General features: G+C 41.2%; 1 protein-coding gene across 3 annotated transcripts in view; it reads left to right on the forward strand.

Annotated features, from left to right (window-relative positions):
• Window positions 1–26802, forward strand: part of adam19a (ADAM metallopeptidase domain 19a) — a 243658-nt gene that overhangs the window by 101689 nt on the left and 115167 nt on the right. For all 3 annotated transcript variants that reach the window (XR_008826671.1, XM_056369935.1, XM_056369934.1), the window contains exon 3: window positions 18236–18312. Coding sequence is in view for 2 of the 3 variants with exons in the window: in XM_056369935.1 (XP_056225910.1) it covers window positions 18236–18312 (77 nt within the window). In the remaining variant the exon portion in view is untranslated. The remainder of the gene's footprint in view (window positions 1–18235; window positions 18313–26802) is intronic.

The following is a 26802-nucleotide window of genomic DNA, read 5'->3' on the forward strand; positions in this document are numbered from 1 at the left end:
GTCTATCAATTTATTGGCTATAATAAATTAAGAAAATATTAATATCAAAAATATTGATAGTAAACAATAACTTTAAAATGAATTAAAGTTCTCGGGGGGCACCAGCCTAAAACCATAAGCTATTAATCTGGAACTCTGACTAATAATTAACTTTATAACTATAACAAAATTACCATATCAACAGTAAGTAAAGGTTGAAGGATTGCAGTTCTACTGAGTGGAGGTTGGCAATATTCACACTTGTGAAACATTAAACACAGTTATACTTCAAGACATTTATTTACAATGGGACAGAGTAAAACACAGTGTTTACTCTAAAGTATATACAGGGAGTGTGTGTTTGTCTGTGTGTATGGGGGCGTTTCTGTGTGGACTGTGGTGGCCGATTCAAAATGGTTGCTGTGACCACATGGCCTGAACAAGGAAGATTACACAAGATGGTGGTAAACAAAGAAAAATACTCAAAATGGCCGCTGAGACCACCTGCTGTGTCTGTGTGTGTGTATGTATGTGGGGTGGGGGGGGGGGGTTCTTTGTTAGCCTAGCTCATGTAGTGTAAAGGTACCAGGTTAGAGGGAGAAGAAGGTTAGCTGCATGCAGGTTCTAGAACTGAGACATACGTGTGTGTGAACATACAAGTACTCAATTAATTGTATGACAAACCACAACCTAAGTAAACATTACAACTACAAGACATTTACCAACATGTACATTAACAAAGTTAAGACTGCTTAGCTGTGCTGTGCTAGGTGAGGTTAGATCAGTCAGTTAATGTTACCCTGTCCTTGGAACAAAACAAAAAGGTCCTTTCCAGAGTTGTTGAAGAGTCCAGTGAGTTGGGTGGCTTCCTTGTGGAGTGAAGTACTGTCTGTCTTGGAAAGGAGCTAGTTTAGCTAGTTTCCTCTATCTTCTTCTTACAGAGTTGTTGTTCCATGCTAACTCTGCTGTGGCTGCTGTTGCTTGGGAATCAGCTGGCTGACCTTGTGTTGTAGCCGCTGATTCTGAAGGAGACTTGGTTCACTCTCAGTTAATCCTAAACAGGTCACTGCTGTTGAGGAGAAGAGTATTGCAGTTTGCCGGGGGCAGGCCAGCAAGAGAGCTATTGTCTCAGGTAGCAGGGCTGACCTGGGCTGGGAGCCTTGTTGCTCCTTGAAGAGCTGAGAGGGGAGACGAGGAGCTGCTGCTCCTGGACAAGCCAAGGAGAGAATAGAAAGAACAGAGAAGGAGATCTGGTTTTGTCTGGTGACACCCTGGGGGGTTACATGTCACACACTGACCAACACTGACTGGTCAGTGAGGTCCCTGGGGGAGTGTCGTCCCCAGGTGTGAACAGTCAGGAACTGTGGGAGGTGAGTTCTATTGTCTGTAGAACAAAGAGCATGTGGTCTCTGCCAGCTCGAATGTACCAACAGTGTCTCTCACCATCCAAACACTGGCTAAAGTTCCTCATGTATCTTACAATATAGAAAGTGAAGGTCTGGACTAAGTTGCACCAAATGTAAATCTGTTTCTGTACAAAGTCCCTCTCAAATTCTGAGGTAGGACTGAAACTAGTGATTTACTTTTTAGAATAGCACTTTATAATGATGGGAAAAATATTAAACAGTATTTGATAAGTTAGTGTAACACAACTGACATGTTTTGTTGTTTGTAATTTTAAAATCTTGCCAGGTTGCATAGTTATTAAAGAACATTTTGACCAGGTATGTGGTAGATATGTTAAAGTTAAACCTTTTATTGTTGTTGTTTATACAAACAATATGTGCAGTGAAATATATCAAATATATTTCCAGACACAAAGTCGCTCAGACCAGTGCTGTTAAGTAAATGGAAAGCTTATCTATGTTTGTGGTTTGGTAGCAGTTGGTAATGCACTTCACTGTTAGCAGGCCACATTAATGATCAGTGAATGTGTTCAAGGCAGAAGCAATGAGTGGTGTTTGGCCTGTTTACTTTAGCCTAAGGACAGCAGAGTTGTTTCCGTATTATCCTGGATGCCCTGTCAATAGCTTACACTTAGTTTTCCTAACAGCCTCTTCATTTTGAAATGGCTTTGGAGGAGTGATGTTTACAGCGCCCAGCTCCAGGTGAATTTTAAATAGGTGAACACGGGGGCTTTTCAGCAAAGATAAAATACCAAAGTTGCAAACGAGAGCCCTCTATTCCTCACATCAGCATTCATCCAGACACCCACATCCATTTACAAAAACATTTCATGCAGCTGAAGAGTGAGGCAAGATGCTGAGCACAATGAGCAGGGAGCAGCTAATAAATTACCCCTAAGGAGTGCATCTAAAGTTCTTTTTTTCATGGTGCTCAGGTGGCTAAGTACACAAACATAAGCAAGTCTTTATAGAGGGGATTATGCACCTTGCCACCATGCCTCAGTCCCATCTTCTAGAAAGGGCTCAGCAGGATGAATATTGAAGATCTGTGGCCTGGAATATAGTTGGGTGATAGGTCATAAGTTGTACTGGTACTGCTACTTGTATTGTAACTGAAAGTGACTGGTTCCTCAGTCCTCAGGCAGCTCCGCTGGCTCCATGTGTCGCTCTTTTTGAAGGTGGAATTGTTACCTCACAGCCATTAGTAGTGAAAATAGGAATTTTCATTTTCTTTAAATGACACATCATGCTTTGAATTTGTCCAGTAAAATATGGTGTGCTCCGCCACAGATGGAGTAAAATATCCAGGGTAGGTGGAATGAAATAGTATGGCTTTTTGGCTCGAATGGATTTGATTTAAATGGAAATTATTTTGTATAAAATTATCCCTTCAACTCCCCTGTTTTGAAGTTTTAAGTTGTTTTGACGATTGAGGCTTGAACTTGATGGTAAACTGACTTCACAATGGAGCTGCAAATCACAGATCTGGTCACAGCATCAGTGAATTGTTCTTTTCTTGTAAACAATGTTAGATAATATGCTAATGATGAACAGAGATTGGGTTTTCATCTCCGTCCTTCATGGAACTCTGGGACAAACAACGCCTTGACTTCTAGATTTCTGTTTTTCTTTCAATAATTTTTGCAGACCCCGTCTGAAGCCTGAGATCTTCATGTGATAAGGCTTCCACACTGATTTCATTCAAACGCTTTGTAAGTGAGAGCAGGTTGATTGTCTGATGGCAGATTAGTTTGGAGGTTAAATCTGCTGCTATACTATTTTGAAAATGTATTTTGATGTATTGTTGAATATTCAGTGCAGGGTGCAGACGCCATTTTTATTGTACCAGTAGCTGCTGTAAAAGAAAATATGGTGGAAATAATCACTATAGTGAGAAGAGAGAATGATTTAAAAGCCTGGTTCTTTGTCTACAACAACAAAGGGATAGAGATGGTGTGTTAATTCCCTAAACCAATCAGGGTAGATCACTGTTTTCTAGCAACAGCTGAGGACATGTGAGGATGTAAACATCAGCTGCTCTAATGATGTCTAAAACTCAGTAAATCTTCTATTATGGCCTATAACAAGTTAGAGTAAACTAAAATGAAATAAATAAAAGTAAACTTACATTTAGAATTTCATAAATAAATAACAGTGCTGTCCATATTAATACTTGATATGAACTAAACAAAAGTATGATTGATTGTGACACAATTTGTAAATACATCACAGTTTGTAAATCAATCATTGTGACTGAAGAGTAGCAGTGAGCAGACAAACGTCTGAAACAAGCGCCAAAGTGGCAGAAAGATACGAATTCACAACTTACAGTCAGGACTTTCACAATGAAATCAGAGTGGAAACAGAATGCAGAGATTTGTGATTTGGACCTCTGAGTTGAAGTGACAGGCTTTGTGTCCAGGAAAATATGCACAGCTAGTCATTTGAAAATGAGCTTAACTAAATCTGTGGGGAGACTTGTGATTCAGATTGTGGATCATGATTCTACCTAAAAAGATGGTGATGTGATCTTTTGGCCAGATTTCCCACCTCTGACGTAAAGGTAACATCAGTGAAGAAATACCAAGATATTGAGCAGCTGCCTGTTTTCAGTTTTGTTCTTAATGAGACTGTGCATGTAGAGGTTCAAACATTTAAGTTAAGTTTTCCAGTCTATAAGCAGGGGTCCTTTTTTTCTCAAGGTCCACATTTTCCTCTTTTTCTGTGTTTTATTTGAAGTGGTTTTAAGAACCTCAATGCAGTTTTACATGGCCTCTCTCAGGCTTCTCTCTGGAGCTCTAGCAACAACACGTGAGCCAATCCTTTTCTCTTCTGATTGGCTCACGGACGTGTTGGTGCTAGAGCCCCAGAGAGAGCTCTAGCTTGACTGTTTTCTGAGTGATCCAATGAAAATATAGCAGATTTCAGGTAAACACCCAGAGAAAAAAAATCCTGCAAGGTTGGATGGTAGGTCCAGGTGGGTGGTGACTGCTTTGTAGTGACATCACAAAGTTCCAGAAATCCTGGCGGCTGGTTTTAAGGCTCAGTTTCTGAATACAGGCTGTGTGCATTTCTCTGTGGACTGAGCGTTATGATACTTTCATAGTATTAATATAGAAGCTAGACCTGCTTTATAATGAAACAACACATGAACATCTACCTTTATACTATATGGACCTTTACGTTATTTATTTTTGAAGCCTTAACTGCTGTCGGGTATGGTCACAGTCAGGACTGAGGGTGAACTGTGAAGTTTCTCCGCTTGGAAGGTGTTGTAACCGTCAGTCCATCGTTGTGGATTCAATCACGGATCTCCTCTCTTTTCTCACTGATTTTGTCTTCCTCTCTATCCTGCATAGATGTCGTATGTTATAGAAAGTAGCATAGACTGAAGCTGCCTGGGTCACTTGTTTTTACATGAGAGGCCAACATCACAAACATCCAGCTGTGCAATCACAATAACATACTTTTCTGAATTCCTTCTCAGACGGTAACAATTAAGCAGGCCATTAGCTTTTGTTATTGTTTGTAGCGTGGGAAATTCTCCTATGTGAATTCATTGAGAATATTTGGAAGCTGTGATGCATGTGATTAGCATGGATACCATGTCTGTCACAGCATAAGGTGGCATCAGAGCCAGGAGATCCTGACAAACATCGACATGCTCATAAACGAGCTGCAGCCGTTGTTTGATAATGAAACTCAACTTTTCCATTTGTCTGAGGCTTTTTTAAACATTATAACATTACTGGCAATTGTTTGTGACATGAGACAATTAGTAGATGTGTAGCATATAATAAGGGTGTGTGGTTGACGATTTGATACAAACCGACTCAGAAGAATGTGATTCCTCCGAACGAGTGGCGCTGGTTTCTGTTTTAATCACACACACACAAATGATGATTATAAAACTCGGTTATACACTTTATTTATTTATTTATTTTTTTTAGTTCCTCTCGGCTTCCTTCTCCTGTGCTGTGGCGTTCTTAGCACACTGAGAGAGGTGATATCAGTTGTAACCCTTCCCAGCCAGTTTTACTGCCGAGTGTGTTCTGGCTGTCACTTTGAATGGTCCTGTCCACCGTGGTTCACTTCACTTCCTCTTTATGGCCTTCAGATACAGGAACTCTGGAGGTCCTCCTGATCCTAGCTCTGGCTCCTGTTCCCGCGTGGAGAAGCTGTTGGTGAATCTGTCGGGATGGAGAATTCTGACACCAGAGCGTTTATTTTCACATAATATGGTTTATATCCCACATTAGAAATCTCTTTCAGGGAGTGAGTTGGACCAGGTATTTCTCTGCCGTGATGTAACTCAAAAGGAGTCAAACTAGTCTCCCTGTTTACTGCAGATCTCACTCCCAAGAGCGCCAAAGTCAGAGCCTCTGGCCACTTAAGTTTGTATGACATTACAATTTTTAATAATTTGCTTTTTAATGTCTGATTCATGCTCTCCACTTTGCCCTGAGACTGAGGGTGATATACAGTCCCATATTTATGTTTTAATCCTAAGGCTTTCTCAACTTTCTCCATGTCTTTATTTTTGAAGTGTGTTCCATTATCAGAGCGAATTAGTCTGGGAAAACCGTAAGTGGGAATGTAGTGGTTTATCAAACATTTTATCACTGATGTGGCGTCCTCCTTTGCGGTGGGATAGGCCTCAACCCACCGTGAGAAGGAGTCCACAATCACCAACAAATAACGTTTCCCACCTTCACGCCTTAACATGTCTGTGAAATCAATAGTGATTTCCTGACCTGGTGCAGCTGGTTCTGGACACATGCCAGCCTCTACTCTAAAGGCTGGTCTTACGTTACATCTCTGACACACTGAGCAATCTTTAACAAAGTTTTTGATTACAGCATTCTTGCCGTCAATCCACCAGTGTCGTAAGTCATGTGTCATCTGTCCAGTGCTCCTGTGGTCAGGTCCATGAGTCTGTGTCAACATGCTGTTTAGCCACTGAGGGGGCATTATCACCTGACTATTTACATGCCATATTCCTTGGCTGTTTTGTTGACCCCTTTTGACTTCCACTGAGTCTTTATCTCTTCTGATGCAGTTTCTTGTGCTGCTTTGACTGTTCTTAGTTCTGCTTTCTGCGCTGACACGCTTCCTGTTTGACTATTCTGGGGGTCTCATCTATCCCTAGTTCCACCACAGCGTATCCTGCCTGCAACCCACTGTCTGAAACAACAGCCATCTGTGTACATTTCCACTTCAGGATTTACCAAAGGTTTCACTCAAATCAGTCCTCACCTTGGTCCTGTCCTATGTAGCTGTTATGCAACAATGTGGTGTCCCTTTCAATATTTGTTCTTCCATGTTGATTCCTTGATGTACAAATGTTATGTGTGGTTGTGTTAGCACTTTGAGAATCCTGCTCCTGTCTTAGTGGTGTCAGTGTGAATGCAGAGGATGTCACAAATGCAACTGTAGCGTGAGAGGTTAAGATTATCAGTGGGTGGTGCATGACTACATGTGCGATTTTTTTCTATCAATTTAGCAACTGCTGCTGCATATCTGACACACTGAGCGGCTCTTTTTTCCTGTACATCAAACAGTACACTGCAGTATATTAACACTCTCCTAATCCCCCTTTGTTTCTGATAGAGAACACCATATGCAGATGCTTGTCTCTCAGAAACATCAAGAAAAAATGGTTGAGTGTAATCGGGGGGCGCCAAAGATGTGGCCTGTGACAGATCCTGTTTGAGACAAATAAAATCTGAATCAGCCTCAACCGTCCAGTCCAACTTGGCACTGAGACTGCGGCACCCCTGAGCTTTAACCAGTGCACGCAGAGACTCAGTCCTACCGGCATAATCAGGCACAAAATGTCTGGAGTAACCTGTGAGACCCAACTCTTTAGCCTGATGTCCTGCATGCAAGGCCAAAGATACGTGGGGGGTGGCAGTGTTAGACATTCTATACCAAGATTTCCTATACTCAGGAAGCACAACTGCTGCTGCCACTCCTTCTTGTCCCACATATATGCCTTCTACATGCAGGGCCCAGGTATCTCCTTCTATCTTGTCTTCAAATTCAGCCTTATATATCCAATCTTCATTCTTATCATAATATAAAGTACAATGGGGAGGGTCGGGAACAGAGTGTTAGGAGTTGAGAGAGTGAATCCATGGAGCCCATAAATCAAATTGTTCTACCAAGGGATTATTTTCTGTATTTAACAATACCCAATACATCAGCTGGTGATTCAGCAGCAGTATATGGAGCAGAGGCACCCAGGGGCATTTGCTTAACAGACGTATCGATAGAAGAGCTGCAGGTGATCACAGTTCCATCTGGAAAATGCATAGTTGTTCCCTGAGGTGCACATTTCACTGCAACTCCCAGGCGAACCAACAAGTCTCTTCCCATCAGGTTCACAGGACAGTCCGGTGCGTAGACAAAAGAGTGTCTCAGCGTTTGGTTTCCCACAGTCACAACAGTTTCTTCCATGAAAGGCAGATTTTGTTCAGTGCCAGAAAATCCCAAAACAGAAACATAAGTGGATGAGAGTCTGCAAGGTGGATCACTCAAGGTTGAGTAGCGAGCTCCTGTGTCCACCATTGCCCATTTTGTTTTCCCATTCACCTTCAGAGAAAAACAGGGAGCTACCCCTAACCCTAACCCTGTAGTTCCCCTTCTGTTTGGCACCCCTATGGCTGCTGTGGGAACTGTCCCCATGCACCAGGATGTGCAGGCCATCCTCCTGGGGCCATATGTGGATTGGGTGCCTGCTGGGGTGGGTTTGAAGCTGCTCCCCCTGGGGGACCACCGCTTTTTCCCTGCTGCCGAGCATAGCCGTTATAAGGGCAATCATTGACCCAATGGTCCATTTCTCCACAAATAAAGCATCCCTTGTTTTTCACTCCCCCTGCTCCTCCCTTATTGCCTGCCTTCCCTCCCTTTCTCTGTCCATTGTTTTGATGATACCCTCCCTGGTTTCCTGGACCCTGGAACATCTGACCTGGTGTGAGTACTGGCACTGGGATATGTACAGGGTAGTAAGGGTATGGATTAGGGGAAGGGTTAGGAGGGGGAGATGGGGATAGGGAAAGAGCTGGAGCAGCAACAACATCCATAGAAGGCATTTGCAGCATTTGTTTGTGTTGCTTAGCACTAGTTTTCTTATCTGTCACCTGATCTCTAGCCTGTTGTAGCTGCAGCTTTAAAAGCTGACCTTTAAGCTCCTCCATCTCACCTTCTCTCTTTTTCTGCTTTTGAGTTTGGGCATCCATATGATGTGTGAAATGTCTGTCCCTGTGTGAGCTGTGATACTTTGTTTAACCATGGTTGGGCTCCATCCCTAAGAGGAAGCAGCTGATTGACTAAGCCTGTCCAATGAGAATGATTTATATTCAGCTGGAATATTATACGTGCCTCCTCTAAAAAGGGGCATCTGCAGGTCTTTGGGCTGTTGGAATCCTTCTTTTCTCTCCCTACATTCTTTAAGTCTCTCAGACCTTCTTAATCCTGTTCATTCTACTATAACACTACGTATATTTCCTGATACGTACTCTTCACCTTCTCTGTCACCCTCATCATCACCATCATTCTTACTCTCTCCCTCTAGCCCTACATCATCATACTGCCCTCCACATGTTCCCTGCGACGTCTGTGTACACTGTTCTCTCATTTTCTCAAATTCCCACCTATCTCGCCACTCCCCCATAATCTCTGACCCCTGTCCTGAGTTTGCATGCATGATTCCTTGTTCCATATCCTGATCAAAGTCAATGACTCTTTTAACTGGTGGCTCTGTTTATGGTGTAGTTGGTGGTCTTTTGTCCTAGTGGTGTCAGTCGTGTCTGGAGAGTCTTTTTTATGTCTTCTTTACAGTCATCATGTGGAAACCAGCCAAGGTGTCGCTTTGTTCCGTACCAGTCCTCTAAATGTTAGATTTTCTCTCTTTTCTTCTCTGGCTGACACACTAGCACACATGTTTTTTATTACTTCCCATTTCTTTCCCCAAGTCCCTGGAACTCCAAAATCTTTTTTCAGGGTGGGAATGTTAGACTCTGCTTTTTCACGATTGAATTCACCTTCCATGTTTACAGACTAATTCCTCAGTTATGCACTACAAAGTAATTAATGTACTTCACACATGGAAATATCTCATGAATGACTACTGTAGGTCAATCGGGGCTGCTGAGAGACAATCTTCTACAGTTCCCTCCTAAGGAGAGGCTGCAGTCTCTCACTGGGTGCCCCCTACTTAAATAAAAGTACGTGTAGGCCCCCTACAACGTACAAACACAAGGTGTAGGCTTTTAAGGCCCGAAGCCCCCTACTTAAATAAAAGTATGTGTAGGCCCCCTACAACGTACAAACACGTGCGTATACACAAATAACACTAGAGTTCAGGGATTTAGGTCCGAAACCTCCTCTGATTTTTCTACGTTATTTGCTTTTTGCTCACTGCTTGGTTTACTCAGATTACACGTTAAATACTAGCAGGATGAAGAATGAACTACATGCTGGAGGTTATTTTAGTTTTGTCCAATTTGCACACTTTTGTTAAAAAGGTGGTGCTACCTTATTATTTGGGAAACCTTTTCTCCTGCGCAGTGTTCACCTGCCTCCCGCACTCATTATCCAGTCGCTGCTGGTCAGTTAAGCCTCACGTCAGGGTCACCAAATTGAAAGAGCTTTTGCTGTTTAGAGAAAAAAACTCTCACCCCCACGGGGTGAGTGCAGTGTTCAAAATACTCAAAAGACCAGTGAATGTCCACACCAAAGAATTTAGTTCAAATTGTTTAGTGAATCTTTTCAGCAAGCAATGAAAAATTACAGAATTCTGGATCAGATGTGCCTTTTTCTAACCAATAACAAGTGTTGGTCAGTCCACAGTCTGACAAACTAACTCTCCCTGATCCAGTATGTTTATACAAGTACAAACAAAGAAATGTGCACGGGCGTTTTGTTGTCTTCTGATTGGCTCTGCTGGCTTCCTCCTTCCCGTCTGACTCCGACCTTAAATGTCACCTAAAGCTCAGCACGCTCAAAGGAAGACAGTTAATATATACATAAATTACCACTTATCTCCGGCTGCCCCCCCTACACATGCCCATAGGGTGATCTTTATCAGTGGTTGTAAATAGTTTCCCTGAGGCAGATGTTTAAACAACCACTCACCCTTAGCACCTAAATATCCACTAGTATAAATCATTAAACAGTTTTAACTTTAATAGCCTGGAATATTTCAACAAATGGCTTGGTAAGACTTCAGCCGATAGGTGCTAATATCCAATATTGTGATATTTTGTGCCATACACAATATTCTTTCATAATAGCCACAAAAAATGTTTCTGCTGTTGATAATGTTAATCCAAATCTTAATACTAGAATTATATATTATAAAAAACAGCTGAAACATAAAATACAATTTATGCATTTAAAACAAAAAGAAATGTAAAAAACAGCAATATAGTTATATTATTAAACCTCTGCCCCTCTGATATATGATAATATTGTATATCACAATATTGGGCCTGGAATGTATGAAGTTAAACATTTGTTGATATTATCCAAGCCTCACAAGAGCTCAAACTCACTTTTATTTTTCCCACAGAATTTCATTCACATCTCTGTGTAGACATAGATGTTTCTGTGATGGCTATTCTGTCAATTTCCAGTACACACTGATTAATCTTTAGATTAACAGATATAATTCATACATATATCATTTTTAAGTCTAGTTCCTATCAGATAAATTAATCTTTCAGGTGTTTGTAACGCAGGCTGGACACCGGTGTCACCACTTTTAAAATTTTTTCTTTTTTCTCTCAAGCAGTCTGTTATCATTACGAGTGTCTGAAGACACCAAAATGGAGGTGATGGGTGTTCTGTTGAACCATTTATACCTTGCTCCCTTCACTTTCCATCCTGACAGATCATTGGAAGCTGTCGACACCCCACTTTGGCTCAGTGGGGGATTGAAGGAAGCGGTAATAAGTACCTCGCTGTATGTGCCCCCTTGCCTCCACCTCTACACACTCCTCTCCTCAGTCTCTCAGAAGGAGACTTGTTTAATTTTAGCATCTTTGACATACATTTGACATAGATTAATTATAGAGGCTCTTCACGTCACGTATGAAGACACACAGTGCAGTAGGAAGCGATTATTCAGGGAACCCAGCAAATCGACTTGATCCTCAGCAAATCTGTAGCAGCACCACTCACACCTCCTCCACCGTCCTCAGTGTCGCTCTGTCCTCCTCCGCCCTCGCTCTCCAAGCCCTCTCGGGTCTGAAACATGATTGCCTCTTCTTGTAAAGCTCCATCCACTCACACCTTTCCTGGTGCTTCTCCACTCTGCTTGACTGATTGGGAGAAATTGTACCGGAGACGACTGTAGCTCTTTCAACAATTTCATGGCCTAGTTTCACTCAGATAAGAAAAAACAGTCAAAAAAAAGAGGGAAGAGGTAAATTGTCCACAGTAAGTCATTCAGTCATCACTGCAGCTTGAAAGCTCCATCCTGGGACCTACTTTCTTATATTTACTTTCCAATTTTTGGGTGTTAGTAGATATGTAATTAAACATTTGCTTTCTCAGTAGATATGGCACTGACGTAACCTTTTTCACATATAGGTTCATACAAGTTAACAAACCTGAGTGCATTTCAGGGTCAGGACAAGTGATTATGGCTGAGTTTCCTTTTAAGAGTGTACTGCACGTGGTGAGGAAATGAAGATGATGGAACTTAAAAGAACGCTTTTATTGTGAAGGTTATACCAATCAAATTTTACTGGTACAGCATATCACATGTCACCAACAAAGGCAAAGGAAAAAGTTATAGGGCTCTATTTTAACAGCCCAATGCATCTTTGGTGTGTCCATGTCACTTCTATTTTAACAGTGGAAAACAAAGTCGCTAGTTCAAAAGGGTTTTATGAAGTACTTTTAATTAATCATCGGAGTGTTTTGAGCGTAACATGCAAGGAACCAATCAGAGTGCCGTCTCACAATCCCTTTAACAGCCAAGCAGAGTGTATGTGAGAATAATATGTGCATACATGTGCGATAGATTAGATAGCAATGCACCAACAATGCACCATACTGCACCTACCCCATGGGCACTCAGAAAAAAAGCAATTGTATTTAGTATTAAACAACGTGGGCGCTGGATGGGAAAATGACAACTAAATCGGCCCAAAATCAGCAAAGACATTTTCACTGCTTTTGCCGCTGTTTGCCAGGTGTAAGATGAGGCCCATAGTGGTTATAAATATCTACATGACTATGTCACTGTTCATAATTTTTTACTTACTAGCTACTGACGTGTCTCTTCAACCAAGAGTTGACTGACTATATCTTGAACACTGAGTATGAATTGTCATGTTAATGTTTTAAGCTGCGGGCATGAAAGTCACCAAAGCGAGTTTATACATATAACTGAAGATGGCGGTGGAGGAACTGGTTCAGAAAAGAAACATCTCTGAAATGTCTCTCTCAGGGATTCTTGTTGATGCACTTTTTTGTTGCTTTTTTTGTTCAGGGTCAATTCAATCAGTACATTTATGAAGTGCTTTAGAGGGGATTTCAAAATATTGAGATACATATTGTGTATCGTGATGCAGCCTAAAAATATTATTATTTACAGGCCATATCACCCTATGTTTGACACAGAAGCTGCATTATGAGCAGTTAATGTATCATTTTTCACAATGATCAAAGAAATACGTTGATTGAAAAGTTGTCTCACGACAGCCTATACAGCTGTGTCAGTCCCCTCCACACTTGTTGCCATTTTTCTGTCACTATTTCTCATGGATGTAGCTAGGTACAGTAACTATGCAGTAAGATGGTGTCCTCAGTCTTAATTTCACTGGCAGAGCACATCATGTCTGATGTGGAGCTGTGCTAGTGAGAGATTTCTTCAACAATAAGATCCAGAACCTTTTGTAATTTAAAGTTGTTCCAATAACGATACAAGCATCAGAAATGCCTCTGATCCTGCCTGAAATACATAAGTCTAAGCACTGATCTGATGCCATGTAAATTTTCCCGGAAATGAATCCTTCTTCGCATTTCTAAAACAGTAGTTGCGGGTGGCTGCACAATGCACATTGTGTGTGGGCCTGTAAATAGTTCAGGTTTAGCAGTTCAGGAACGAAAGAGTGTTAGTGGAAAATCTCTACACATAAGTCCTTAAGTCTGTAAATTCCAGTTCAAGGTAAATTCTGGTTTGATGAAACCTGGGTGTTTTTCAGGTAAATGTGACCATAATTACTGTCTTTAATGGTAACATCGGACTCACCTCGTTAAATGCTGACAATCAACTTGATAGGAGTTTCAGTTTAGCCAAACTTACATTTACAACTGTCTGATGTTTACAGACCCACATATTTGGCCTGCTGTTCTTGCCATAGTTGTGCACTCTTATTATAAGTGACATTTCAGGTGCACTCACTTAGATCTTAAATGTGGATAAACTGTTTCCAACATGCCTGCTTGTTTTCCTGCTTGTGTTTCTTTCCTCATCATCACCATGTTCCCAGATCTCACTTATCACTTGGTTGTAACCAGTAGAACGCAGGAATAAACAAAAAAAAATAAAAACAAGTTGTGATTAAGCAGAATTATCCAAGGTCGCCTGGTGCCATTTTCAGGGCAGCCATTATGCAAACCTGCAGCTTTAAAGTGTGATCTTGTGTCACTAAAGGCGCATATATTAACTGTCATTAAGTGAGGGTTGCCTGACATCATGTAATTCATGAAATGGGTTTTAATAGAGCATATTTATTATCACTATCACAGCCCACAGTCACATGAAAGATCCGAGGGGCGCATGCATCATCACATCTCTGCGTGTTTACTGTTCATAACCCTGTATGATAATCAGTGGCTCTCAGGAGGAAAGGGAGGATTGTCAGGGCCCTCTCATCATATTCTTAGTGTGTAGATTAAACAAGCTGTGATCCATCTAATAAGCCCTCCTCTGGCAAAGTGTGTGTTAGCTCTGCTTCACTAGAGCCCGGAGAGGGTCCAGGCTTGGAGCTCCATCTGATGCATGGCTGCTGCTGTCTTCATCCCTCTCCATGTCTATCCACAGCCTCCAGCAGACAAGCATCTGTGACACGACCAAATTCAACACCGGTCCTCCGGTGTTTCCTGTTGTTTCTCGCCATGGATTTGTCTTTTCGTGTTTCATTGTCTTGCCTTCTGTGTCTTGTTGTCTCTGTTAGTGTCCCTTTTCATCAACCGGGCCTCTTGAATGGGAATTTTCTAACTTCTTAGCAAGTTACTTCTCTCCATCCCTCTTAATTTCCGAGCCCATGTCACACTCTGGATTTCTTTTAGTCAACCACATCCTAAACTGACTGACACTGAAACATGATCAAACATGTCACTACACACAGTAAAATGTACGTACGCTTGATGCGGCTTTACATTATACATTTGCTGTTTAAGCCAGTGGGGTTGCAGGATGAGGATTAAAGCTGTGTAACCATAACCTTGAGAAATCAGGAGAAGCAGCCTGAATGCTGCTGTGAACCATCGACCAGTGTGACAGTGGGAGTGTGAGGATGTGGAAGCTGTTTGATCATTAATGTGCAGATACTCCTAGTCAGTCGTTTTTGAAAAGGTGACCCTGAGATGTCTGCTTGCAGGTCTGAAGAAAGGCAGTAGAGTGGAAAAGAAATGGAGATCTGATGAAGAGCTATTGTTTCTTAACCTTCAACCTTCGACAAAGAGACTGCGTAGCGGGAACATTTGCCTTAATCCACAGTCTGTAACTTCTGCCTCTAGGGGTCTCTCAATCAAAACAATAATAAAAGATGGCATTGGGTGACATCATGAAATAGCTTGGGCTCATGGGAGTTGTTGTTTTCACCACCATTACCGTAAGCTCCTCCCGGTTTGTATTCCTTCAGTGTCAGTGGTTCAGGAAATCAAACAGACCCGAGGATTCCAACAGTAAAAAACACTGAATAAAAGCAGTTTCACATTTAAAGTCAGTGTTCCACCGATGCTGTACCGAGGACAGAGACGTCAGGGAAGAGTTTGAGCTGAGATTGATGCTAACTTGAAACATTTTGGAAAATGTAAGAACACAACTCAAAAAGATAAAGAACATAGGCCTAGTTACTTTTAGACATTTTAGAAAGATTATTTTAGTTACTTTAAGTCCTCTCCATGCTTCAAACAATCAACCAACTAGGTCGTATGACTGTTGTCCAACCACTGAAAGCAAAAGTGATAAAGTCGTCCATAAGCTGGACGACCTTGAAGGCAGGGTAAAGAGGATGCCATCTACCATCTGAGGACATGGAAGTTGACTGAATTTGAAAGTGGGATGTAACCAAGAGGAGGCTTTGACAGCTGGATTTTTTAACCCATTTTTGAGGTCGGCTGTGAAAAATAGGTGTAAACACATAAACACAGACTTCCCACTCTTTACCCACTATGACCCTGCCGTGACCAATTGAGATCTTTCAGCTGGAACTGGGGAAATTTCACAACTAAACAGTTGAAAATCAAGCAAAATATGTGAAAGTGTGCCTGCTGAACACGTGTCGCTTGATGTTGGAGCAACACATTTAATGATGTGGGGAGGAATAGTGTTCAATTCACAGTGGATTGTTTTGTGTTGAGCTTTGCTCACAGATGAGAGACAGATAGAGGAGTGACTGCAGATAAGACCTGAGGGATGGAGGAGAGCTTCTATCATAATCCTGCTTCATAGCAATTATTTTTCTTTACCCAGACTTTAAAAAAAAACTGCATTATGTTACAGGGTTTTACCTTTAGCTTTTTAGCTGTTTAGTCCTTACTGTATATTAGTCTCCCTGTGTGACCCATACTGTGCTTTTACATTCTTTGCCATTTAGACTCAGGACGATGTTCGATAATAACAAATATTATGATTAATACCACCATATGTGAATTTTTTATAATATAGAGAAAAAAATGTAAGAGAAAAACCATGAGGCCTCACTGTGATGACAAGAATACAAGAAATCACCGCAGATGATTAGGCATGTGCCGATATTCCACAATACCGAATATCACCCATATGCGATATTACCAACCCTCATGTCACTGCTTTTCTTACTCTACATTGAACCTTGTCATGTGACAAATAAAACTTTGAACTGCTGTTTAGTGGCAGCATCACTTATATCTGAAACATAAAATACAATAATATAATTATTAAAAAGAAAAAAACCCATCAAAAAAGAGGTTAATATGATATATCACGAAACTTGAACTGGACTGTATCAAGATTACATTTTGAATATCTTCCAAACCTACTGCCACTGAGTATCTGGGCATAATGACTACAATATGATTAAGATAAGGAAAAGATGGTGCTTATGGCAGTTAAGGTCCAGTTTCGGTTAGGCTAAACTAAAATAACTTAAAAACGTAACACCTTGGGATTCTGGACCGGTTTGTGCACAAACAGGTTCATGTAAATAAAGCCATGCCCCCAAAACATCAGGTCATTGACATCCCTTCCTTTGTGGACTGACAGAACCCACAGTGTGGGAGGTGCAGTTCAGCAAGTTCACTGATGGACCACATGTTCATTGTGGTGTTTGTTCATGTTTCTTCATATCATTGTGACTGAAACTCACAGCTGCTTGTCTTCCTCTCAGATGTTTGGCAAAGGATACCCTCAGTCGAGACAAGTGTAATGATTTCACAGTGCTTGTAAAGAGTTTATGGTGTCTCAGATCTTGTCAGCTGCAGTGCAGCAGTCTTCCTTGAAGCAAACCCTGTCTGTGGAAAAGAATGCAACACAGACGAGCTCTGGGTTTGCAGAGAACTAATTTTACCTGGGGATGTGTAATTTCACTGCAGACTGTGTCTTCTTCATATAAACACAAAAGGCTTCTGAAGAACAATCAAATTCTTCAACCTCTTCAACCCTCTCTCTTGTTTGTGGGATTTCACAGCTTTCTTTGGATCAGTATTATTTTGCAGAATTGTTGTTACTCAATCAGCAAAAAACAATAAAAACAAAACTTAGACATAAGCAACACAAACTAGAAATTCAGTTCTATTCTTCTGTGTTTCACAATATTCATCTGTCTGATAAAAGATTTTTCTGTGTCATATCGAATCAAAATGTGATATGACACAGAAAAATGTGTCATTTGCCTAAAGGAGGTATTTTCTGCACAGTTAACTGATCACTGAATTAGTATTATATCGCCTGAAATTGTTAGGCCTCAGATTGTTTCCAGAGTTGGTTGCCAATAGAGAGAACTGAAATTGAGGTTTGTTGATAGAAATAAAAAAATTAGCTTGGGCATGTTTCTCAAGAATAAAACCATGAAGACAAGTTAAAATTAGGTATATGTCCATATTGTTTTGTTTTACTGTCAGTGTTGGTTAGACAAACATATTAATATAACAGATTCAGAACCACAGAAAAACTCAACTTTAATGTTTCATTTTCAACATGTTTGTCTAATTCTCTCAGTTTTTTTTTTAAGATAAACACAAGAAACTCGTGCTACAGAAAATGGACCAGACTCAGTGAATAGCTCCCTAAGCTTAACATGTCCTATGATAACTATTAATTTAGCTATACAGACTAATGAGCAGTGATTACTAACATGTCTTTGGGGTCATCAGGTGGGAACCTCCTTTCACCAGTGTTTTCGTCTAGTTGTTGTCTGTTGATCAATAAAAATCTCATTCTCCACAAGAAAGTTTCAGCTCAATTACCCACCAGTATCGTTTTTTAGCAATGTTAGCAGTGATGATAAAATCAGAATAAAATGGCATAAATGACATGTATTTGAAACATATTTATTTGCCACTTAGTTTCTGGATGAACCTGCACTAAATATAGTGTTATAACCTGATGTCTCCTCCTGACCTTACAGGTAGAGCATCCGGTCAGAGGGGAGATAGTGCTGTCATCAAGTAACCTCCACCTGGTGCTACAAGTGGAACGTAATCAGTGAGTATTCCTTCTCTCTTGTCATTTTTTTCTTACTCACCTGAAGAGAGGTAAACATGACATGCTCATGAGTCATGGCATCATCAGTTATTTGCTGCTTTGTGAGGCGAGAGGCGAGGCTAATCAGAGTGAGTGGTGATCTCCATGGAGGGAATGTGGAACTGGCTTCAAGGCCAGCAGAGGTCCTGATGTTCCTGTGAGAACATCAAGGAGAGTTGAATCTGCGAGTCTGAGCCAGAGACGTGCACTGACTCACAAGGTGAAGTGTTTAACATGCTTGTAAAGGCTGAGGTGGAGGGAGCATGTGTGAACACCTCTGGTGCAGGGACTCCAAACCTGACTCCAAACGTTGACTGTACCAACAGCAGCGTACCTACCTTCATCACCATGGTTACTTTAATAACATTGCTTGGTTAGGTTTAGGAAAAGATGCTGATTTGGGTCAAAATAAGTACTTCCTCTACATTAGACGATCTTTGTTATCAATAATGATAATGTGGTTAACTTTGTTGACCGGTCATGGATAATAGAAACTAAATAAACTGCTGGTTTGACATGGGAATCGAACACTGCTCTCCTGTGTCATATTTATCCATCCACCACAATCTCCTCCTGACGTGGACTTTGTCTCTCTTTATTCTAAGTCACCACACTTTTCCCTTTGCTGCTGTCAAAATTACTATGACCACTAGATGTCAAATAACAACAAAACCTAACTATGGGTCATAATAACTTGCTGCACAGATGACCTATGGGCTTGTTTTTTACAGGAGGACAGTCTCTGATATAGCATTCCGCAGCCTCTGTGCAGAGGAAGACAGAGTACAGATCCTCCTGGTCAGATATGACTCCAAGTCTTTACGAGTTACAGTACTGGAGTACTTGATTTAAAAAATACTGAAGTATTTAAAAGTACATTTTTGTTGTATTGTTCCACATTTACAGATAGATAGATAGATAGATAGATAGATAGATAGATAGATAGATAGATAGATAGATAGATAGATAGATATTTATCCCCTAGGGGAAATTTATGTGTCAAGTAGCTCATTAGTAATAATAATAGTAATAGTTGATAATAAATAATAAACAATAATTATTAAATTAGTCCACTTCCTTTGGCTGCGGTGTTCTACAGTCTAATGGCAGTGGGAAAGGATCTCCTGAACCTCTGTTCTGCAGGGCAGTGAGATCAGATGAGACATGTGCTGCTGTAGGCTCTTCTCTGCCCCTTTCTGGTAAAAAGTACAATATTTGTCTATTAAGTGTAGTGGAGTAAAAGTCAGGTTTAGTACAATAGTGTTACTTTCCACCCCTGCCTCTGGGTGAGTAAAATCCACTTAGTATGAGGAGAGCAAGACACATTAGTAAACTTAATAATAAAGTTTAAATCTGAAACACAAAAAAATACTTTTACAATTAATTTTTTTACTGGAAAAGAAACAGGGGCCTCAGGAAGGTTCAGTAGGCAGAGCAGGTCGTCCATTAATCTGAAGGTCGGTGTTTCGATCCCTGGCTCCTTCAGTCCGCATGTCGTTGTGTCTTTGAACCCCAAATCACCCTTGATGTGAAAAGTGTTGCAGCAAGTGTGTGACTTCAGAGCAGATACAAGTGTACTCATGGTGGATATAGAGGATTACAGTTGCTTGGAAACAGATTGATGACTTGGAGTTAGAGGAAATAAACAGACAGAAAAACAAGACGTCCTGAGACAATGGTTGGCATACGTGAAGAAGATGCATAGGAGACAGACAGAGGGCTGATAGATGATGCCGCATCGAGTCTGGGATGGGGAGTCAGAGAGCTGGCAGAGTCTGTGTTTATTTTAAACTAGAGTCCCAGCGAAGCACACAAGTTTGGTCTGGACCAGAGTATGTAGGTCAGAGAAAGAGGGACACACTCTGTTGAAGGAGGAGTTACTGGGAATGTTACTGGAAACTGAGTTTATTTTATCTGCTGGGCCTCTTCCACTGGGACTGGACTGGAATGAGTCCAGGATGCAGCACCACATCATTTACACTCATGAAAGGAGGAGGAAATGTTTCTGGGTTAAATGATACAAGTATCAGTTTATTACAACAAAGTAGCCCTGGTCCTAGACCTGCTGAAATCTCCAGAACAGTTTATGTGCAACTCACGTTTGTCTGTCGTGACGCTGGTGTGTGTGTGTGTGTGTGTGTGTGTTTTTCTGTGTGTGTTGGTGGTGGTACTGCAATGTGTGGAGCAGGGCCTCGGGGCATCTGACAGCACAGTTAGTTAGGTCTTCCCACTAACAGCTCAGCCCACATGAGCGTAAAGGTCACAGAAAGGTCAGGAGCACAACTCTGACTGATGAACCAGAACAGTCAGTCTTAACTGTGTCCTGGTTCATACACTTGAAAAGTGACTGGGTTAAGTTTAGTAGTAGCTAACAGCAGTTACTGGTTCACATGTTAGCATGTTAGCAGTCAATATGTTAAAGTGTTACATCTTTGGAGGACAGTTTGATGAGTTTGTTACATGGAGGGACGTCATATTCCTTCCATTCGCTAATGAAGCCTTCAGAAAGACAAGCAAGTAGACCTTACCTTGGATTATTTTGTCAGACTTTAACAGTCAGGATAAGGTAAGGTCTAATATAGAGGAAATACTTATTTTAACTCAAATCAGCATATTTTCCTAAATCTAACCAAACCATGACTGTTATTATAGTAACCATGGAGACAAAGGTACATCACTTTCGGTACAGTCCATATGTTCATTACTGTAACCATGACGACTGAGGTCCAGTACACCTGCCGCCATAGGGGGCGCTATTTCAGGAAACACTTCTATCATCAGAGGGTGTCATAGGGTTGATTGTTGTTTAGGTTAGTGGGGTTGTTGGGATGTTCACCTACACTAAGCATGTGTGAGCTGATGTAAACAGGAAGCAGATTGTTTACTGGCCATTCACGCATGCGCCAGCTTTGTCAACCAGCGGTGTCAACTGTGTTGACGGCTTGATCAACACCCTTAACCCAGACAAATTTGAATTTAAGGATATTTGTGTGTCAGACCATAAAGCAATTTTACTCATTGTGGTTTTATCCCAAATACCTTTCAATCACAATTCACCCATCTGCTGTAGCGTTTTTACCCCATGTCTGCATGCAAGAGGTTTTTACTGCTGCTTCTTTAACTGCTTTTGATCTGAATTGTAACACAGAGGAGCTGGTCTCCTATTTTAATCAACACTAGTCAGACTATCCTGGACTCTATTTCCCTAAACAAAGTCAAAAAATCCACTTCAACACTTCAACCCTGGTAAAAATGAATCTACACAAGAACTAAAGAGAGACTGCAGGAGAAAGAAAGAAAATTGAAAAAAAACCCATATACATGTATTTTTTTTTTTTTTTTAAGAATTTTTTGGGCTTTAATGGGCAGGACAATAGAGAGACAGGAAATGGGGAGGCAGAGAGAGGGGGAATGACACGCAGGAAGGGGCCGTCCGATGCGGGAATCGAGCCGGGGGCCAGCTGCAGCGAGGACTGTAGCCTCTATATATGGGGCGCCTGCGTAACCCACTGCGCTACGCGACGCCCCCATATACATGTATTTTATGAAATCGGGAAAGATGCAATGAAGAACTACCAATAGTCTATTAAAGAAGCAAGAACATCCTTTCTAATCTAATTTTAGCAAACCACTCTAATCCCAGACTTTTTTAATCAAGTTATCGACTCCGTCACCTCCCCCTCCCCTAGCCATTTTACCAATGCCTCTCAAGAAATTTGTGAGAAGTTTTTAGATGTTTTATAAATAGAGTCATCAACATAAGGCAACAAATTACCCCACCTGACCCTGTTTTAGAAACCAGTATGGATACCAGTAGTTATTTTAACCATTTTGAAGTTGTTTCTTGCCCTTTGTTTTGCCCAAAACTATTTCTGAAATGAAATCAACTACGTGTAGTCTTGACTAGATTTCTCAAAGAAGTAATCGACACAGTTGGGCCCAGTATTTTATCAATCATCAACATTCTCTAGCAGAAGGAATCTTTCCATTCAATTTTAAACACGCTGTGGTCCAACCTCTTTAAAAAAAAAAAAAACCCTCTGTTCTTAACAATTTTAAGCCAATTTCTAAACTTTCGTTGTTATGAAAAGTCTTAGAAAGTGGTTTCAACCCAACTTTTCAGCTTTTATGTGTCAAAATGACATCTTTGAGAAATTTCAGTCCCGTTTTAGAGCTTTACACAGCACAGAAACTGTACTCCTAAAGGTAACAAATGACCTTCTTTTAGCAGCTGACCGGGGAGAGAGCACAATTTTAATTCTTTTAGACCTAAGTGCAACCAGTAGACCATACCATTTTAATTAATCACCTGAAAAGCTGGTTTGGTGTTAAGGACACTTAGCACTTAGTTGGTTTTAATCCTACCTTTTAGACAGAACCTATTGGGTCACCATAGGTAATCATACATCCTCCACAACTCGCATTACCTGATCACTTTTAAAGCAGAGTTATTAACCCCATACGAGCCAGTTTACAGCCTTAGATCCTTAGGTCGGGCCCTTCTGGCCGTTCCAAAGTCGAGGCTTAAATCTAAAGGTGACCGTCCTTTTTCCATCGGGGTCCCTCTACTTTGGAACAACCCGAGGAGATAAGGCTAGCAGAATCACTAACTTCTTTTAAATCACTTCTTAAAACAGATTTTTATAGACTTGCTTGCTTATGTGATGTAGTCCTTTTATTGCTTTTACTGTGTTTTTATTTGTATTGCTTTTACTCTGTTTCTGTGCATGTGTGTGTGTATGTGTGTGTGTGTGTGTGTCTACATGGCATCTGTTTCTTCTAACTGTCCTTATTTATACTGAAGCATATTGTTTGTCCTCCCTCTGTAACTCAACCATATGTCTGTCCTGCTTTTGACCATCAATGCTTTTGATTTGTTTGTTAAATCACTTTGCAAACTCTATTTTTAAAACGTGCTGTATAAATAGTTATTATTATTATACTCTGCAGTTCAGTATGTAAATTCTCTGAATGAGGAACAGCAAAGACAGTTGTAGCATTAAAATACAGAGTTTAACTGAACAACAGCTACTACCAAAGACAACAAGGTCAGTAACACTTGTAATTCATTATCATGTTCTATTCACCACTGGTAGTCGAGGCTGATGGGGCCAATCAAGAGAGACTGTGGGTGTCATGTCATCATTTCCAAAGGTCTTAGTTTCTGTCCATCCGGACTACAACACAACCCCAGAGTTTTCAAAATAAAACAGGTCCAGCAGTGTTTCTGAAAGTCTCTATGTTTTAGAGTGTGGATGCCAGGAGTAAACATAAGCACTGAAACCCCGGCTACTTCCAGGCCTGAGCACTCACGGAGAATGCTGAGCATTTGCATTGGGGTGCAGTCGGGGCCAAATTGACATTGATTTGATAACAAACTCTAGGTTGGTGTTAGGTTAGATCAGTCATAGAGACAAAGCTGCTGTGTTATTATGCTGTCAGGCCCCTAGCCTCTAACTGTACCAACTGATCACAGAGCAATTCTGTGATTGATCCAGTCTAGCGTTTACCACAGTCCACCTGACGCTGTGTGTTTACATTGTAGCGTTATCCTTGTGTTTCAGTTTATGTATCGTTAGTTAAACTTTTCATCTCCAATCCTTTTGGGTGTTTATGTGTGTATGTGTACCGGTCATCACTGGTTTTTCCCATGGTGCCAAAATGCATGAAATTGACGACCTTTTACAGCAGAAACATAAATCTGTGCCTATGAAACACAGCAAAAGAGATGGATTTTAAAATTAAAACATCAGTGTGAACCAAGCATCAACCTCTAGGGCTGGAATATGAAGCACTGAAGAACAAAAACCTGTAGTTCCTCTAATGACCAGTAGAGCCAACAGTGAGTCAATCCCAATAGACTCCCATGTTAAAATGTCCAACTTTACAGCAGAAATAAACATATTTACAGCCTGGTACAAAAACAGTTTTGGTCTCTATTGCTAATTTCTTCTTTCATGACAACTGTTTATATAACTCACCTGTTTACTTTTTATAAAGGCTTAAAGTTATGTAGAATTGAGGCTATGGCCTCTTTGAGTAACAGGTGGGTGAGTGTATGATTGCCACAAACCAGCATGCAACACAGTCTCTGCTCCACACACACCACTCTTCTTTGATCATTTTTAAGTTAGCTGGTAGTTAGGAGCGGAAGTCACACACTGCCAAGATGGCGACAGTGAAGCAGCTCACTCTGAGCTTCAAAACTGCTCTTCAGAAATGTGTGGGTGACGTCACAGAGGCTACATCCATCTTTATTTACAGTCTATAGTGTGGACACAGCCAGGTTCAGTGTGTGTGTGTGTGTGTATGTGTGTGAGTGTGTGTGCGTGTGGTGTGTGTGTGTTGCGCTAGTATGAGCAAGAACAAAGAATTAGGCAAACATATACCTTATTAAAGCAGGATAATCATCATTTATTAAATATTAATAGCATCAAAACAATCGTCCATATCATTCAATTAGTTCAGTGGCCGGTGGAGCAGCAGCTTTATCTCCTCACACATTCAGCTCAGGATGTTGGCATCACACTTAGCGACTGCATATAATTTGAATTGCAAATGTTCTGTTGAGAGCTCGTGGATGAAGTGTAAGCTCTCTTTATGTTAATGAAAGCCTTGATTACACCGCCACCCCAGGATGATACCAAATGAAATGGGCAATACATGCCATCTGTGGTGTGTGATGATGAGACGGACCACAGCAAACGTCATCCCACGTCTAGTTGGGCTAATTATATTGCTGTACTCGAGGCGGCAGACATGACAAGGTGTTAATTAGAACTCGAGCCCTTTGAGAGTCTGACTTTACTAAGAAAGAGTTTGGAGGCACTTTCTAAGCTCTCTCCTGGCAACAGCTTTTTTTTCCAAACTCTTTCCTGGTTCCTCCTTCGATTTTCCCCCCAGGAACTAGTTTGTTTGAACTTGGCTGCAGCTCCACAGTGTCTCCACTTTAACAGTGATTAACATCAATAATGAGCTTTCTTCTGTTAATCTGTTCTAATCCAGGTTGGGATGTCAGCTCACATGATGACTGGCACCTCTGAGCCAGCTGTGTCTGACGAAGGAAAATCCCAAGAAAACCACTCCAACTTGGAGCCGCGTCAGCTGGCAGGATGAAGGGATGAAGGGGAGGAGGAAGAGGGGGTGTGATGTTGTAGAGGGTTAGAGAGGCTCAAGGGAAACAGAGTAAATCTTCAGTGAAAGTTAGTCCTGGAGGTCAGAGGGACTCAGGGAACAGGTGGTGGTTTTGGCTGATGTGATTCTGGACCTGGCAGACTTGTTCCCCTGCAGACTGTAGTGTTTCCTGTTTTGCCTGTGCAGAGGAAGCCCTCTGAGAAGCAGCTGTGCAGCCTTGAAATGTTATATGTTTACTCCACATTTCTGCATGGCTGTGTAGCTGCACACCCACCCACACACACACACACACACACACACACACACACACACACACACACACACACACACACACACAGATGACTGATGCATGGACACTACATTCCTGTTCACCATTGTGTCTGTATCCCTAAAGACGGCACAGCCTCATCTGCCAACATGTGACCTTCTGAAGCTGAATGTCTGAGGCAGACCAGGACCAGGGCTCAGTCCTGCAGGGCTCTGTTGCCTTCTCTCATTTCACTTCACACCTGAAGTTCATGATGACTGATGGCTGACGCAAATAACTTAACAAACCTCTTCCACTTCCTCAGACAGCATCCATAACGCACAATACAACCACACACAGTCAGGAGCTTCTTAAAACATTTAAATGTTCAGAAGTTTTGATCATCATCCAGATGTTTTAAATGTTTTCATTACACTAAAGCACACAGTGAAAGTAATTATTTTACCCTTCAGTGTCTCTTTCTCTATTATCTTTATTTATTTCATAATTTTGGGATGCTAATACACGCCCAGCATTTTAAGATAGCTGTTGCCAGGGCACCCAGGTGGCTGACCTGGTAGAGCGTGTACCACAAAGGCTTAGTCCTGGCCACAGTGGGTCCGACCCATGGCCCTTTGCTGCATGTCATCCCCTCTCTCTCCCCCCATGACTTTCCTGTCTCTCTTACTGTACCAATCCAAATTGTACTGGAGAGGATTAAGGCCACATGTGATTTTTTTCTTTTTTCTTGAATTTTGAGATTAAAGTCAGAATTTGAAGATAAATAAATAAATAAATTCACAGGCCCTAATCCTCCTCCATAAAACTGGGTGTTAGGTAGTGATATTCTGATGTTTTTTTTTTGGGTAGAGGCAGTGCCGGCCCTGACCAATTTGGTGCCCTAGGCAAGATTTTAGCTGGCGCCCCCCTTGCATCACAGTCAATTTCACTAACAATGTTCAAATACTCATACAGAAACTGCATAGCTTTTTCTTTGAGATTATGTTTTCCTTTAAGTACAAAATAACCCACAAAATAAAAAACGTATTAAAAACAAGTGACATAAATTA

Source organism: Seriola aureovittata, chromosome 23 (assembly GCF_021018895.1).
Source record: "Seriola aureovittata isolate HTS-2021-v1 ecotype China chromosome 23, ASM2101889v1, whole genome shotgun sequence".
NCBI lineage: Eukaryota > Metazoa > Chordata > Actinopteri > Carangiformes > Carangidae > Seriola > Seriola aureovittata.